Raw genomic sequence first — 17,659 nt, 5'->3', positions numbered from 1 at the left:
TGCTACCCCAACAGGTGGGTTGGGGTTGGTTTATTGATCTATTGGATCCACTTCCCTATGCCTCACCAAATGTTCCGTTGTAATCAATAAAGCTGTGGCCTTTGTTATCCCAACCATTGTATGTGTATTCATTGGCCTTCCTTTCACGACAGGGCCACTTTGGCCATGGGGCCACAACAGACTAGCTGGGCCATCCTGGTCAGGGACTGACAACTGTACACATTCTGAAATATACATGGCCAGGAATGGGGGGGGGGGACTCACATACATATACTGCTCAAGTAGCACAGCTAAGGGTTAGAGATGTCAAAACTGGCCACTAGGACAAAGCTGATAAATCAGTGGCAGCTTAGAAGCAGAGAACACCACAAAGAAGGATATTTCATTCCAATTATTAAATCCCCAACTAAATCTACCATAAGAAGAAGTTCAAAATAGAAGAGATTAAAACAATATAATGCTGAAGTTCACAAACACATCAAATATAGATTTGGGATCTATTATGAGCACCACCAGCCTCTTCCAGCAAAGCAAACGTCATGACTTGTTCAGGACCGGCACAAATTAGGCAAATTTAAGCTTGCTGTATATGGCTCATGAAATGTCTTCTCCCATTTCTATTTTTAAGAGTGCAGTCAGTCATTATAGGCATTTAAAGGCTGATTAAGTTTGCAGAATAGTTAAAACAAAATGCTAACCTTACAGAAAGATAAAGCTGATTTCTTAACAGTAAAGGGGATATGCATGAAGGAATGATTTTAATTAACATTTGGGGCAAGGTTTCAGTGAGAACATCTCTTTGCTGAAAAATAAAGAAAGAAAGAAATCACAGCATGAAATAAGCACTCAGGGTCACTGCTATGCAAGAAATTCAGACCTAGTCTTAAAGGAGTTGGATCCTTTCAGACTGCCACAACTTGGTTCCAACTTTTTTGTAATATTAAAAAGAAGGGTGTATTAAACTTCACACAGTAAAGGTGTAAGGCTGAAAAACGTAAAAATAATTAGCTAAGATGAAACAAACCAATATTTGGCTTAACTATGAATATGATTGAATATAATTATTAATAATATTAACCAGAACCATAAACTTATGTTAGCTTTTTTAATGATCTTTCCTTGTACACGTTCAGCTTCAAGTGTGTGTCTTTTAAATACAGAGGATCCACAGCATTATACTGCACATTACACTATGAAAGTTTTAATTGGTAAACTAACTTTGATGTAGTAATGAATAAGATGTCTGACTATATTTAAATGAATATTCCTATTTCCATTTAATTAAAAAAACAGTTAGTATGTATTGCTAGAAAGTAAGTCTCACTTCAATATTTTCCTTTTCAATCTCTATTACAGTAACACACTAAAACCAAAATAATTTCAAAACCTTAAATTTGCTTCATCAACTAAAGCTTGTCCCTGCTGATTAATCACTGAAAATTCTGTTTGATTAATGTACCAATTAAACCAATTAAATCTTACAGCCCTATAAATCACAGTGTATTTTTCCTTTCATCAATCATACACGTTAAAACTTCTTCCTTGTATTTCCACAGACTGCACCACAGTATCCACCAAAGGAAACTCCCAAAAAAGAGTGAAGCCTCTGCTTTTAACATTAGGTATGCAACTCTTGGTCTTCACAGTAAATAAATGTGTCTGACTTTTTTCCTATTAGAATATATTGGGGGTCATAATCACTTCATTCACTCTACACAACCATTTAAAAACCATATGGCCAGTCACAAGGCACAGACATTGTCACCACAACAGAGACACCTGCAGAAATGAATTCTGAAAGAGGCAGCAAGCAACGTGGAGAAAATACTGTGTGTTGTCAGAATGGTCAGCTGATGCCCCACAAGATAATTACAGTGCAATCCTAAGCAGAGTTACTCCAGTCTAAATCCATTCATTTTAATGGGCTTAGACTAGAGTAACTCTGCATAGGAGTGCACTGTCATTGTGGTAGTTTACGGGTACCTGTTAGCGTCTCCTGTTCAATTATCCATGAGAATTTGGAGAACATGACCTTCCTACATTGAGGAGCATGGGCAGAAGTGCATATGTGTGTATACAAGCATGTGAAAGGGAGACAAAAGTTTGAGAGAGAGAGTCAGAGAGAGACAGAGACAGAGACCAAGAGACAGACAGACCTCTGGCTTATTGTGCACTGAGTCTCTCTGGGGATCCAATTTGGGGCGTCATATCCACTGCCCTATAGGAGTGCCTCATTGCCTCCATTTTGGGCAATACTTGTATATTTGTAAACAAAGCAAACAACAAAGACATCACAAACTATACTTATTCAAATCAGGCAGCTCTGGAACTTCTCACTGCTTGTGGAAATGGAGAGCTCATAACAATACACATTCAAGCAGGTTACCTGTGCATTTCTTTATATTGCTGTTTCTTTTTCCATGAGAACCCAACTTGCATCCAAAATTTTCTTCCCAGAATTCTGCAAACCACACATTCCGTCTGTTATTTGCAAGAGTTCGGCTTCTAAAATATCGATCAAAACCTACATTTTAAAAAAAGATAGAGAAGAAGAGGCATCACAACGCATTTCACTAAGTGAAGTGAAATCCTTGAAAATCTTTGTGGATAAGAGAAACATTACACATACTTGAGTCTAAGTATCTGACAAGGTGAACTTTGACTAACAAAAGAGCATATCCTGGAAAAAGTCATTGATCTTTAAAGTACTGCGTGTATAAAATGCCGTCAAGTCACAGCTGATTTATGGCAACTAAGTAGGGTTTTCAAGGCAAGAGACTAACAGAGGACTTGAATTCTGTTCTACTGCTAATTGCTCCCCACCAGAAGGTATGAATATTTGTATCACATAAAATGAATCACGGTCTCAAAAACAAGGTCTCGGTAAGTAGAATCATGTTCTACGAATCCACATGCGAGTTGATGGCTGCCTCATGCAATGCAACTCCCTGCATATTAGAATATAAGAAGCAGGTGCAGCAGCAACAAGTAAATCAGTACACAAATGACCCATCAGTACTGATTCTCAAGAACATTTAAAGGCTGCTCTGAATCCTTATCTGGGGAAGAGCCAGCTAGAACTAGGAGTGAGTTATAGTGATACAACCTTCTTTTCCCTCTCATCTTCTTTTGCCACTCACACATGCCAGACAGTTCAGAAATATCATACACTTCTACATACCCAATCATTATATAAATATGCTGACTGCTTTAAAAAAATCAAAACTCTAAAACTCATTTGGTGCTCCTTGATCCTTGCTGCTATTTCATACAGCATAAGACTCTTTAGTGTGAACTTCATTTTAGTAAAGTGCATGCTCTTCTTTCCTTGCAATTGTGCTACAGTAGGCAGCTTTATTTTAATCTCATTGTTTAAACACTTATGCCCCATTTTTCTCCCATGCTGAGGACTCAATGCAGCTTATAGTGAAAAATATACAAAACTACCATTTAAACAGTGACATTCAAAACAGATGCTTCCAGCAGGTCACCCTGGTTCCGGCAGCACAATTCACACAAGATCACAGGCTCCAAAGCCACATGGGATCACACAGGCTGCAAAAGGGCCAAGCCCTTCGACTGTGGGCCTTCAGCTCATGGCTTTGACAAGCCCAAGCTTTAATTACCTACAAAAAGAGGAGGGGCAGAGTGAGCCGCAACACATTCTTGTTCAGCTGGCTCAGATGTTTCCAGTTCTCTCCCCTCCACAAGCTTCCGCTTTAAGATTTAGGACTAAAAATAATTAATAAATTAAGCGCCATCAAGTCACAACTGACTTATTGCTGCCCTCCATGGGGTTTTCAAGGCAAGAGATGAGCAGAGGTGGTTTGCCATGGCCTTCCTCTGTGTGGCAACTCTTGTCTTCCTTGGTGGTCCTTCCATCCAAGTACTGACCATGGTCAACCCTGCTTAGCTTTGGAACTCTGACAAGCTCTAGCTAGTACTGGGCTATTCAAGATTTTATCTATGACTAAATAGGGATCATGTAATCCAGGGCTGTCCAACAGGTAGCTCTGAAGCTAACAACAGCTCACTGGCTGCTGCAGGGTAGCTGATGCATGCTTCATAAGACCCAGATCATAAAAAGACCTGTTCTAGGCTTTTTAATTCTTTTTTTTTTACTTTTATGTCATGGATTTTTCTTCGTGTTGCTTAACCAATAGCTTCACTCCAAGTGTTCTTCCTAGTCCATGGAACTGAAGAAAATGTGGTAACAGCAGGGGAGGGAGGAAGCAGCTCAGGGTATTTTTCATTACTCGGAAGTAACCCTTATTAAAGAAAAGGTTGATGGCTCGTTATTATATTCCCTTTCCAACTGTATTTATAAGGCCCAGAATTAATTCCACCAGATGGCATCAGTAAATTGGCATACGGGTGGTTAAGAGTAGAAAGGGATATTGTTGACAGTAGGACATTATCCTATGACTAGCGAGCAGGAAAAGATAATTCCTTTGCCTTTGACTATGAGCTTCACCAGGCTGTAATGTGTGTCTTCAAAGTGAGGCAAAAAGTCATAGCCCCTGAATTCTTCTCTGGCTTGGATGATACATCCAAGAATAATTACATACAGCATATTCCCTGGCTGAGATGTAGCACCCGAAGAAAGGGAGCATGTGAGGCTTCACTATGTAGCACCAAACCCATAGTTGGGCATTATGTATGAACTAGCCCAAAATCTCCAGTCCCATCAGTTGACCATTACTGCTAGTATTTCCTTAGGCTAATCCCCCCACCTACTATTGTACCAAATCCCTCAATAAACTCTGTATTCCTTTTAAATCAGATCTCTGTCATCCTTTTCCTACAACAGACTTGCTACTCACAGCCACCTCTTTAGGTAAAAGATCCCAGTTTGCTGTGCCCTGCACAAACACACAAGCTAATTCCCCAGGTTAATATGAATCTATGCTCACATGTTTGTGGGGGTACAGTAACACCACCACCCATCGTACTATGTTCAAAGTGCAAGAAAATTTAATCTCCACTAGAACAGAAGGGACAGTCTTACCATCAATGGAAGCTCTTTTGGGCAAAATGGTGACAGCTCCTTCTGCAATCTCCTCTTGCTGATAAACAGGTGAAATTTTAGACCCCCAACTGTCTGATCCTATCCAAAGAAAATGCCCAGTTTGATTGGTTTTCTTGGCTGCTTCTAATATTCTCCTGTAAATAAAGAAAAGAGATAATCCCACAGAAAACTGTTAATGTTAAGAGATCCGTGTAACTAGTTGTTGTTTTTTATCTCGTTCAACCCCTTTTTTGTATGATAGGACAAAGGGTGTACATTTAGGTTAAATGGTTCAACTTTTCATTCATACCTTGTTTTTAATCTGTTTTGGTCCCTATGCTACAAACTGTAGACGTGCTCTTCTACTGCAGACCAACATGGCTACCCACCTAAAACCAACGACTTCCATGGCATCCTTGGTGACCTGGAAACTGCTGTGGGGTCTCAGTGGGGTAGGAACCACCAAATACTGGGGAACTGTTACTTAATTTACCAGTGCCTGAGGACTGCAAGAGATTCTACTCTGCCTTCAAGCCTGAAGCCCATTAAAGTAAGCAACATGTGTGAGTAAAAATATCTTTTTCAATAACAGGTTGTCCATCCCACACAAGACTAAAATAGAGACAGAAGCACCTGATATCATCCTCATTTGTAAACATGATCACGGCACGAGCATTAGGAGTGTCCATCAAGCGTCGAATTAGCTTGTCAAATTCTCCTGGTCTCGGTTCACGGGGGATTTTTAAGGACTGAGCAATGCAAACGCCACCTAGGAAAGGGGAGAAAGCAAAAGCAAATGGATGGGAAGTTTTACAATACTGCTGGCATATAATTCCCATATTAGCAAGTGGATTTATATATGATACTGCTTGGCAAAAACCATTGGAAATGTAATCTTGCAACTATAATATACCCACTGTCATCCACCAACACAAAAGCTTACATGGCTATCAAAGAACTCAAATTTCTAATTATATGAAATTTTGTTACTGGCTTATATTTATGGTTGAACAATACGGTGTGTACAGGATTCCAGTGTTCAATATTTCTCTTGCAAGGCAGAGCATTGTGATTTATTAAACATGATAGCAAGTATGACAGTAAGTTAATAACACTTTTGGTGGCCACAGCCTAGTCACAGTGAACTTGTACACTTCTCCCGGGAATGACAGCCCTATTGATTCAAATTGCTATCTCAGCATTAAGCATCTTAAAGTTCTGTTGGATCATCAATTAAAATTCCATATTATTTGCAAGTGAAAAAGCATAAACCCATTGAGTATATTTCTACATTCCTTCCAGAGGTGGAGTTAACTGTGACCTTTAAAGTTTTGATTACCTTGCAAGAAAGAGATTTTTTGAAGGTATTATCTAATGAATTTAGCCTACAAGGCAGTAAACCCTCTAGAGAATTAATACATAGGGACCATTAAACACCATTCAACCTTTTGGAAACACAGTGCTTGAAGACTATGCCTTATGTAGCATGGTTATTAATGAAGTGGACTTAAAGAACAATCCTAAACAGTTATACCCTTCTAAGTCCACTAAGCAATAGGCTTAGAAAGACAAAACTTTCCTTAGGACTGCAGTGTTATGTTGCTATGGCAGGAAGTTTCAAACTATCAACTGTTTTGTCAGTGGCCTAAAAACAGCCCTAGGAGAATCAACCAGATGGATGTTTTCAGAATTACTTTAAGAAACTAACATCACACTTTTCTTCACGCTGATGTGTGAAGGGGTTTTCTGGGGATTGAAAGTTGCCTTTCCTATAATACTTGAACTGAACAACAAATTGTAACTTATTCAAGCAACCCAGGCCAGTAGACTTCCAGAAAGTTGTTCCAGGCAGAACTGGAACTGAACACAGATACTGAAACTAAGCTTAAGCAGTAACGAAATGGAATATCACCACCTATTGGCTGGTGGTGATGCTTACAGAATTATTACAATATTATTACATCAGTAATACAATGGTCCTCAAATGTTTTGAAGTCATACTCAGCCCCCTTCTAAATTTACTCCTCTTTTCAGGGCCTGCTTGAACAGTAACCCCATACTACTTACCTCTCTCCAGCAAAAAAAAGGGGGGGGGCAAGAATGGCACATCAGTTACCACTGAAGAAATGCAAATTTATCTTTTCCTTTTCAGGATTTATAAGCATATAGCATTACTGAGTGACAGGCTGTCTTTCACAGCCAGGCCGCATATTATGCAGAGGCAAGTCTAAACCTGTCACTGAGTTTCACAGGGACTCCTCTTCCAGCTCACCCTTTTCCTCTTGTGCTTCCTTCTTGGGCTTGCGACCCTCTGTAAGAGAGTCTAACCCACAATTTGAGAACCACTACAGTAGTAAGTGCATAGTGACAGTGAGAAGGGCAATAATCCTGTAATAGGGATTTTAAAGAACCTATGCACAACTTTTCATCCTACTCTGTACCATTCCTCTGTATAACATCATGAGCAATAGGATTTCAACATTTTCTAAGTCTATGTGGGAAGTAAAACTACTATTTTAATGAGATTTGTAAAATGCAATATCCTATCACTGTTTAAGATTTCTGGGAAAGTGTTCTTTGTAATTTAAGGTATTCATAGGATTTTTAGATCTACCTTCTTTTTTCCTCCTCACAGAGTTATAATATCACCTTAATTCAATACGCCTCTTTCCCTGATAATAAAGGCAGGGCTGCTGAGGGAGAAGGGACTACATACACACCATGTGATCCAGCTCAGGGACATAGCCAGGAAAAATATAACATGTATGCAGTCAAGCCCTGAGCTGACTGGCATAAGTAGCTGTGTCTAAAGGTGGCTTTGCACATACATGTTGGGACTTCTTTTGCCTCAGGTATTTATTACATAAGAAAGCAACACTCAGTCCAATACTGACTGGTCTTGTATGCATGGGTTATTTCTGTCGCCGTCAAGCCCCGAGTACTTCAGGGGGTTGTTTTCCTTATACATATATTTTTGATCTTTAAAAGTTGCCTCGCTCTCCCCTTGCATTTCCCCCACATTTTGTGGATGCTGTTTTACCCCAAGTTTAATGTCTGCCTTGATCCCAAATCAAAAGCTGGTCCTGTGCATACTTGTCAATTTGGGATTTTCTCCCCATGCCCATTCTCGCTTCTCCCTCCCACTTGTCTTTCCGCCTCATCCAACTCCTCCCCTCTAAGCTGGAATACAATGAGGCTGCTTATTTGGTCAATTTCACAGCCAGTATGGATCAGTTTCAGACCTCAGCCTGATCAAACGGGAGGGGGGTGTTGTTTGCAACTAGTGAGACTACTGAAATAATCACAAACGACCTATGCAGCTGCAGTTTCACAGTGAATGTTGGTCAGTTTCACACCCCTGTGCAGAGTGATTTGAGAATTTGAATGCAAATACTGTGCACTGAGAGAGCAACATATCCAATGGAAACAACTCGTGCATAAAAGGCCATTGTTTTCCACAAAGCTTTCTCACCCTGCTACATTCAATGGAAGTGTCAGGAGCTAGGTTTGGAAACATATACATGCAAGCATGATCTCCACCACTTATACAAGCAAACAGGACCTCCATCACTAGGCAACACTCCTTCCTTAAGATCATTCTGGATCACTCATGTCATTTCTAACCTTGATGTATTTCATTTAACTTTCTACCTACTGATGTAATTTTATACGTTCTCAACCAATTATCTCCATGTGAGCTGGGTAATTTCTGTGTGTCTGACCCTGCCAGAAGTATGGATCTGCTATCCATTTGAATAGCACTACATTGGATGGGGCCGCCTCCTGAGTCTGAAGAGGCTTTTGGGGTGCCATACATTTTAAAAGACAGGTTAGCATGAATGTATTTAAATAATCTTAAATAACAACCTTAGCCATTCTGACACACAGTCAATCAGATAAAGAGATCAGCTATTTTTGAATTAATGGAGCTTCAAAAACTGAAAATATACGCTTTGGGAAATATTGAACAGATGTACTGTTTCTTATGTGTTACCCAAGTATTCAGGGCTCAGCAAGAAAAATGGTCTCAGAAAAGAACATTAAGCTTTCAAGCATTCCCTGAAATCATCCATGCTCAGGAAAGAAAACTGATTCTTAAAGAACAGCGACAGGGGAAGGACAACATGTTACCTCATAAATTTTACTAATAAAATTTTCACCTACTACCAGTCATGCAGTGGCTTTTAAAGCAAACAATTCCCCTTGCATGTAATAGACCATGAAAAGTTACAAATGTGTACCTATTACATACTGCATTCTGCCATCTTTAAAGAATGGATATCCAGGAATTTAACCAAAAAAACAAATCTGCAGTATCTGAATAGTTATTTTCCAGCAGTTTAATGGCACAAGAGAAACACCACTTCCAACATTAGAACAGTTCATTCCATCATAACTACACTGGGCAATTTAGCATTTCGGTGCTGAAGAATGTCTTTGACACTAATAGGAACAAATCAAAACGCACTTCAGCCTTCCCGCAACATCCATAATAAATTCCGCACGCTCTCTCCTAACAAACAAAGCATTTGCTATATCTTCCTATCTGTACACTACATGCCTAGCGTGTTGGAAACAAGTGACTCTATATTGATTTAATGCAGAAAAAATCAACTCTGGAGTGTCTTAAGCAGGGTTTGAAAACATAATTCACCATTTATAATCCAACATCAATAATAATATAAAATAAAGAAAGAATGGCCTAGTGGATAGGTTTTCGTCATGAGCAAGGGGAACCACTAAGTGGTATTGATCAAGTCACCATCTAGAAGCCTCGGTTTCCCAGGTACAAAATATACATACTAGAAACAATAACCATATGTCACACTTGTGTATTTCAAGTGCTGAAAGCTCTTCACATATATTATTAGAATCTAATGAGACAATATGTTAAACGTGACTTGGGTTAAGGAAAACCCCAGCCCAACTTGTGTTTAATGTATGACCAAGCACTTACCTTAAAAACAGTGGTGGAGTCTAAATCAGTTCCCAAGTGCTCCCATAGATGCAGAACAGGCTGCATCATTCCCTCGCTTCCACCCCATAGGCTTTCGCTAGCAGAAAAGGGCTGGGGGCAGCCTGTTTATCTTATTGCTGGTTTCACATATCTGCTGGCCAGAGGAATGAAACCAGCAGTGAGACTCTTTTCTACAACTGAAAGTGTGCAGGGTGGAATGGAGGAAATGATGAAGCACCTCCTGCTACTGTGCTGAGCCTGGGAGATGATGTGACCCCCCACATACTATTTTTAAGCTGAGTCCTAGGCTTCTCCCAACCCAACTTGTGTTTAACATATCGTCTAATCAGACCCTTAGAAATCCTTGCACAGTCCTGTACATTAGGCTATTACTGCTATTATGGTGCAGATGGCAAAGTGAGAGACCAATAGCTTTTCTGAGATGACTCAGTAGGAGACAAATTTATTCTGAAGAGTGGTGCATTTCAAGTGTTTCTCATCTGTATTTGGAAACATTCTCTGGATTTCAAATGTGTGTTAAAACACTCCACTTAGAATGAAAATTATTTCATGTAAAGGCTGCATCTCAGAAATTCCCCTAATTTGAACAGCCAAGGCAATCACAGGAGATATACAGAGAGACAGAAAGACTTAGCAGCTGTGTGCCTGGCAGGAACCTTGACCAACCAAAACACTTAGCTCATATTAGCACCAAACAAACTCATCCCAATTGGTGGTCCTGCCCACAGTAACCGAATGAGAGGAGACCATGGCTCAGTGATAGAGCATCCACTTTGTATACAGTAGACCATGGCATCTCCAGTTTAAAAGGATCAAATAAGTAGGTAACATGAAAAACCTCTCCCTATTACCCGGAGAGCTGCTGCCATTCAGAATAGACAATACTGACTTTGATAGACCAGTGGTCTGATTCAATATAAAGCAGCTTCATGTGTTCAATGTGTAGGTTATTACAGCATTAAATTGGAAGCTTTAGAGAGTCTTCTTGATTAGCTCCCTGTGTGAGTTGAAAGATCACCTGAGCACTGGGTACAACCCTGAAACTTAAACCTGATTTGTCGAGAGACCCAAAAAGGTAGGACAGCCCCCCCCCTTCAAACTCATAGGATACAAACTGGGAAAATGGGACAATTACTATTTTGAACAATTGTGTCAAGGGGAGGTTGATTCCACCACCCACAAAACACACGTGCCTGCTGCAGGTGTCAATACAGCATTCTCCTTAGTTTTTTACAGATGAAAGTGTTGTTAACAGCACCCTCTCACTTCCTACCCACACAAGCACCAAGGAACTAATAAAAGAGCAGAAACAGAATATTTCACACAAAAAGACATTTCAAGAGGGACTATAGAACTACATATGATAATTCTAGCAGCCTGAAAATTCAGATGAATGAATTAGTGTGCTGATTATAAAACAGAGAATCCAAATCTGAAAATTGGTATGATATATTTATACCTATATATAATTGATACCAAGGGTCTCCAACTTTTATGAACCTGTGGGCACCTTTGGCATTGTGAGGCTGGGTGTCAGGCACCACTAAAAAATGGATACCACAGGAGACAGACCCAATCACACACACGAGGGAGGAGGATGGGAAATACAAACACACAGAGAAGACGTCCAAGGTGAAATAAGATGCACAAAGAAGAAAACGACCAATGGGAGAAAGTGAGGAATCTGATAAAACAGATAAGAAGATGAACAAGGCAGGAAAGGGCCTGTTTGGTTGTCTGCTGGATTAGCAAGGGAGGGCAGGGGAGAAATGAGCTCTGCGGCTTGTATCTCTAGAAATCCTGCCTTGGCCATTTTATCTGCCTCAGCCAAGCACGTTTCTGTCAACCAAGACTGCATCCACACATCACTGGATATTGTTTTGCTGTTGTGCTATAAGAATCAGGTTCCACTGATGGGAGACATTTTCATGGATTCTTCCCTGCTGTGGCAGACCTTCAACTTCCCCCATGTACTTTTCCTTGGGGTCTCTCCAGGCACCCTGGCCATTTAACTTACAAGAAAATGTCCTGGTAGGTCATTGCCGGCCAGCTCAAGCCACATTGGCTCCACCATTGCCACAGAACCCTTCAGCAGCAACTCTGATCAGTGTCAGCTCACCAATTGCCTCCTCACACTCTGCCACCATTTTGCAAAAGGAAGTAATGAGTCAGCTAATGCCAACTGTTGTCGCTTCAGAGGATCATAAGTTTCATTTGCTCCTTGGCCATTTTAACTTCTCAGTCTGCCCCTGGGATCCCCTAAGCACCAGGCTGCAGTATTGGGTGTGTGTGTGTGTGGAAATACAGATCAGAAATCCCTTCTATCGGCAGAGATTTTGTGCATGCTCCAATCCATCATTTGCAATTGTCTTGTCCCCAGAGGATAATCCAGTTGCAAATGATTGCTATAATGCTCCAATAGCACAATATCTGATGGAGTGTGGGTGCCACCCAACAACTAAAAGATTCCATTAAGGCCTGAGTGCACCAAACAGCACATACACTTATCCAATTATCAATGATGCATGATCTGATCACGATGACTCTTGAGTCATCCAAGCACGCCAGCATATTGTGCACAGACCACATCCGTGGCTATTCAACCAGTTTCTTTCTTTCTCTCCCCCCTTTTCTTTAGTGGTTATTCAACCAGTCACCATGCTAATGGCTGCCAACTGTGCAGGCCCAACCCGATTCAAAATTCTGCTAGTTTTAAATTGCTAACAAATTATCAGTGTGCTGATACAGGGAGCTCTGTCACTGTGAGGAACATTTGATTTTTGATTGTCTTGTTTGCTATATATATATATATATATATATATATATATATATATATATATATATATATATATATATATATATATATATATATATATCTCCAACCTTCTCTACTAGGGATATACTATTGCCAAGATCTATTATGCTAGTTTTTTTCCATTTATGGCAGACTCAGCAGTTGTTCTAACACCAGCAGCTTGCACCTACAGACTTGTCAAATGAGAAGTGCTCTCCAGTACTCCTGCTGAAAAACATTTTTAAAGAAATGTAAAAGCACAGGCTCAGACTTACCTATGAGCCCAGTTTGCTGACATGCGCTAGGGAGGGTTGGGAGCTGGCACAAGGTTCAGGGCCTTGTCCAGTTAGGCAGGGGTTCAGCTGGGCAGCCAGCATGCTGCCACAAAATGGTGGCCAGTGGGGAAGCTGGAGAAAGAACCATAGCGTTCCTAACTCCAGCTGGAACTTTTCCTGCCCTGTTGCACACGTTCCCAGCACAGCACACCCTATATTTCAAATGGGCCAATCAGGCCCTGGAAAAATAGGGGCAGACCTGGCCGGCAGACTACAGACCTGAGCTTTTGTACTCATGTCCACCAGCCAGGTATTTAAGAAGTCCTCTCCCTCCCCCAGCTGAGTCTGCTTCCTGATTTGTAGCGGCCCTTGTCCAGTTCTATCGACTCACTAGCTCATGTGCTCTTGGGGTGTCGTTTCTATGAGGATCTTACATTACAATATATTTCTCCTCTTTTAACAGACAAATCTAATGCCTCTGTATCTGATATATGCCTTTTTTATTAAGTGATAGGTTAATAAAGGCTACACTGGCAGTGGCAAAATTTATTTCATTCTCTGTGTGTGTGTGTGCCTCTCATTCTCCCTCGACTCCTTTCACAGCTTCCTGATTCCCATCAGACCAAAGGTTGTTATGGTGTCCAAATAGATGTTACATCAAACTGCAGTTTGTTCTCTCCCTCACAAACCAGAGTTCTGCACCATGGTTTATAGGCAAAGGAACAAATTAGTTTTCTGCCTGTCCAGTTCAGATGTCATGATCAACTATACAAGTCCTCAATAACTACGCCAAGTATGAGAGGGTGCATGAGCCAAAGGAATTTGCCATAATAACAAATCACACTTTGCCATTACATATAAATACAGCCAGACTATCATGGAGTTTGTTGCAATCAATTCAAATATCCAGTCATATATCCGCATGCCTTTTCTCAAGAATGCAGTTGTGCTGACTGAAATAGGAGTGCTACTTATGCCTTAAAATTTTAAATTGCCACACCACAAGGAGATATTTAAGGATGAAATGTCCCAATAAATATGGTCTTGCCTGTGCAAAATTATCGCAGTTCACTGTTGTACTGCTTAAAAATGCAATCTTATTCTACTAATGGAAGTAAACCTCTTTCAGGAACACATTAAGCATGAGAAAACTCTCACTAACTTTACACAGCTGGTGGAAACTTGCTAACAAGACATTCAGTGTTTTTAAAAAGTTGCACAAGATAGATGTTTTTTAAAGACCAGTTTCAATAAAAAGTGACATTATCTACAGAGTAGTTATTCCATTTTATCACTAGGCAAAAAGAAAAGGAATGTTTGCATATTCCCCTTCTGGATTTAAACTGCTAGCACGGCTTTACTACAATGATGTGGCCCTAAAAACAACTTTAATACAACTTGTTTTAGTGCTACCTAAACTATAAATATATACTGGGAGCCTGGGTTTTATTTGTCTGGTATTCCAAAGAATGGGAAGACTCTAGACAAAGTTAAACACTTTTAAGACACACTGACATCACCCATTTAAATATGAAATTATTCAGCAGTCAGAACAGATGTTGGTCCCTTAAGGGCACAAGTGAAACTTGTGGTCTCCTCAGTTTCCTCCTCCTTCTCCTTGAATATTTAATACAAGTGAAAACTTCCAGATTTTGAAAACCTTGCATCAAGTTCCAATTCACCATGATGTCTGAAAGTAGGTGCCTGGAAGAACTGAAGTTCATGATCTCCCCCAACAGTTTCCAAACTTCAGTTTGATCCCAATTTAGAATCCCAGTTTATCGGAAGCTTTGTTCCTCTCTCCTTAGGGTTGCCAACCTCCAGGTACTAGATGGAGATCTCCTACTATTACAACTGATCTCCAGCCCATAGAGATCAGTTCACCTGGAGAACCCTCCCCAAACCCCGCCCTCCTCAGCCTGCGCCCCAAAAACCTCCTGCCGGTGACAAAGAGGGACCTGGCAAACCTATCTCTCCTTGATACTTTTCCGAAGTGCTCCCATGTTTAAGAGCAAGATGGCAGTTTGCTCCTTCAAACAATTTGCTTATCAAAGTTCAAGCAATCTTTCTATCTAAAGCATTTTTATCACACCCTTCCTCCAAGGAGCTCAGAGTGGCTATGGTTTTACCATAGTGTTTGAGGGGGAATGCATCCTACAGCACCATACTATGGTAACGTCACTTTCAGTTATTCGCCAGAAGTGATGTCACACCATCAGCACAAAGTCAATCCCCTCCATTCTCACCCTCCCTACCACTTCCGTTGGTTGCGAGCCAGTGGCTGGCATGGATTTAGTATGGATTTAATGCAAAATAAAGCAAAGGTGTCCAATGGAGCAGTACATTTACATGCTTGCCCAGGCCCGAACACACCAATTCCAGCAATGACCCTCACACCAACAATGAGCAAGGAAGTGCTACCAAAAGTGGTGCATATTTATTAAAATATTTATACCCCTCCTTTCCTGTGGCTCAAGGTAGCTTATAAATTAAAAATGTTTAAAAAGTACAAAATACAATAAAACCCCAGATATGCTCCCCAAAATGCCTGCAGTAAGATTTTAATACAGGGAAGTATTCAAACACAGACATCCTAGCAGTCTGAAGCAGTCCAGTCCAGCAGAAGCTACACCACTTAAACAGACTCCTGTTCCACTAAAAGAAAATTGCAGTTTAGATTCTATCAAAACTTCAGAGATTTGGTGCTAATGTAAGCACATTTCATTGCCCACTTGAGAATCTCTATGCTTCTGTCCATCTGCCCAACATATAAACACCCATTTAAAAAGTATTGATCCAGTCATGAAAACAATGTATTGAGCTGCTTATAGTATTAACATCCCCATAGAAAGGAATCCCTTGTGATACTACTTGTGATTTAAGTTTAGGGTTGCCAGGTCCCTTTTTGCCACCACCAGGAGGTTTTTGGGGTGGAGCCTAAGGAGGGTGGGTTTTGGGGAGGGGAGGGCCTTCAATGCCATAGAGTCCAATTGCCAAAGTGGCCATTTTCTCCAGGTGAACTGATCTCTGTTGTAATCTATTGTAATAGCAGAAGATCTCCATCCACCACCTAGAGGCTGGCAACCCTATTTTTCACATGAAGCTGCCTTATACCGAATCAAACCAGTGGTCTATCAATGTCAGTATTTTTCAGTCTGACTAGCAGTGGCTTTCCAGCTCTGGGGTGGAAATTCCTGGAGATTTGAAGGAAAATCCTGGGAAAAGAGGAGTTTGAGGAGGGCAGGGATCTCAGCAGAGATGTGATGCCCCAGAGTCTGCCATCCAACGCTGCCATTTTCTCCAGGGGACCTGATCTGTGTAGTCTAGAGATTGTAATTCCAGGAAAACTCCAGCCGGCACCTGGAGGTTGGCAACCCTATTCTCAGGAAGGGGCTCTTTCGCATTACCTACTACTGTGTTCTTTTAACTGGAAATGCTGGGGACTAAACCCAGAATCTTCTGCATCCAAAGTAAAGGCTCTATGGCTCAGCCACGGACCTTGCCAAAACTCTAAAAGCAAAACTAAAAATATCTCTTAGTGGTATATGAACTATTTTAAGTGACCGTTAATTTGCTCATTGAAGAATTTTAAATGAGTATAGTTACCTGCACATGCAAACAGTTTTATTTCCATTAAAATAAGCAACACTCATTGGTTCTAAAAATAATTTCCCTTCTGCCATTAAAAAAAATCTTTATTTCCCTGTGTCTGAGTGTTGTATTCTACTCCTGTTTTTCTCCAATGTCATGAATGAAGTCTCTACAGTTAACATTACATCAGGTTTGCAATGTGTGTGAGGCATGAGCCTTGAGCTGTGAAACAGAAAAATAAGCTCAGAGAACAAGCATGCAATATTGTAGAAGACCCTCAGAGAATTCTTTGTATTTAAAAATTTGCCTTTAGAAGGAGAAAGAATGCAGAGCTTAAATCACAAGCTCTTCTTCCGCATTGCTGGGGGCAACATGATGCTTACATAAATTAGCTCCCTCACTATGCAGCCCCAGTATTACAGAAAATAACTCCTAAAACAAACATGTTCAATTTGAAACACAGCATGATGGAAGAAGGGTAAGTGAACATATTCTGGGACCTTTAATTTTCCCTTCAGAATTTAGGAGTGCAGCCTGCTGTTGTTGGGCACATCTTCTGAAATGTTAGCAATGGTATAATAAATGAGGAGGGAAGATCAAATTTAGGGGGATCTCAGATGAAGGATACTAATCTGCTTTTCTTTCACATGGTTTCCCAGCTTTGGAAAATCTCTGTGCAGGGTGCTCTTCATGCACCTGACCCAATTATGATTTTTTGTGTGTGTATGGCTTTGCATAAGACCTAAATTATATGGTCATTTTGAGGTGTGGTCATTGTTTATGGTGGCCATTCATTCATTTATGAAGGGCAGACATGTTTTCAGTTGATTCACCCTGTCCAGCACCACTTTAGCTCCAGACATCATAAATCCAGTGTGTCTGGAGCCAGCCATGACAGCAATTTGGCAAGTATGAACACTAGATTTGCCAACTCCGGGTTGAGAAATTCCTGGAGATTTGAGGGAATAGCTGAGGAGGGCAGAATTTGGGGAGTCCACCCACCCTCCAAAGCA

General features: G+C 40.6%; 1 protein-coding gene across 2 annotated transcripts in view; it reads right to left on the bottom strand.

Annotated features, from left to right (window-relative positions):
* The window catches only part of GRM8 (glutamate metabotropic receptor 8), a 599,857-nt gene that overhangs the window by 312,777 nt on the left and 269,421 nt on the right, over positions 1 to 17,659 (bottom strand). For both annotated transcript variants that reach the window (XM_056846078.1, XM_056846079.1), the window contains exons 3-5: positions 5,642 to 5,777; positions 5,009 to 5,163; positions 2,387 to 2,524 (exon numbers count right to left, since the gene is read on the bottom strand). In XM_056846078.1, coding sequence (XP_056702056.1) covers positions 2,387 to 2,524; positions 5,009 to 5,163; positions 5,642 to 5,777 — 429 coding nt within the window. The remainder of the gene's footprint in view (positions 1 to 2,386; positions 2,525 to 5,008; positions 5,164 to 5,641; positions 5,778 to 17,659) is intronic.

This window comes from Euleptes europaea, chromosome 3 (assembly GCF_029931775.1).
Source record: "Euleptes europaea isolate rEulEur1 chromosome 3, rEulEur1.hap1, whole genome shotgun sequence".
In the NCBI taxonomy this organism is placed as follows: Eukaryota; Metazoa; Chordata; class Lepidosauria; order Squamata; family Sphaerodactylidae; genus Euleptes; species Euleptes europaea.
This window is presented reverse-complemented; position numbering and strand designations above follow the sequence as displayed.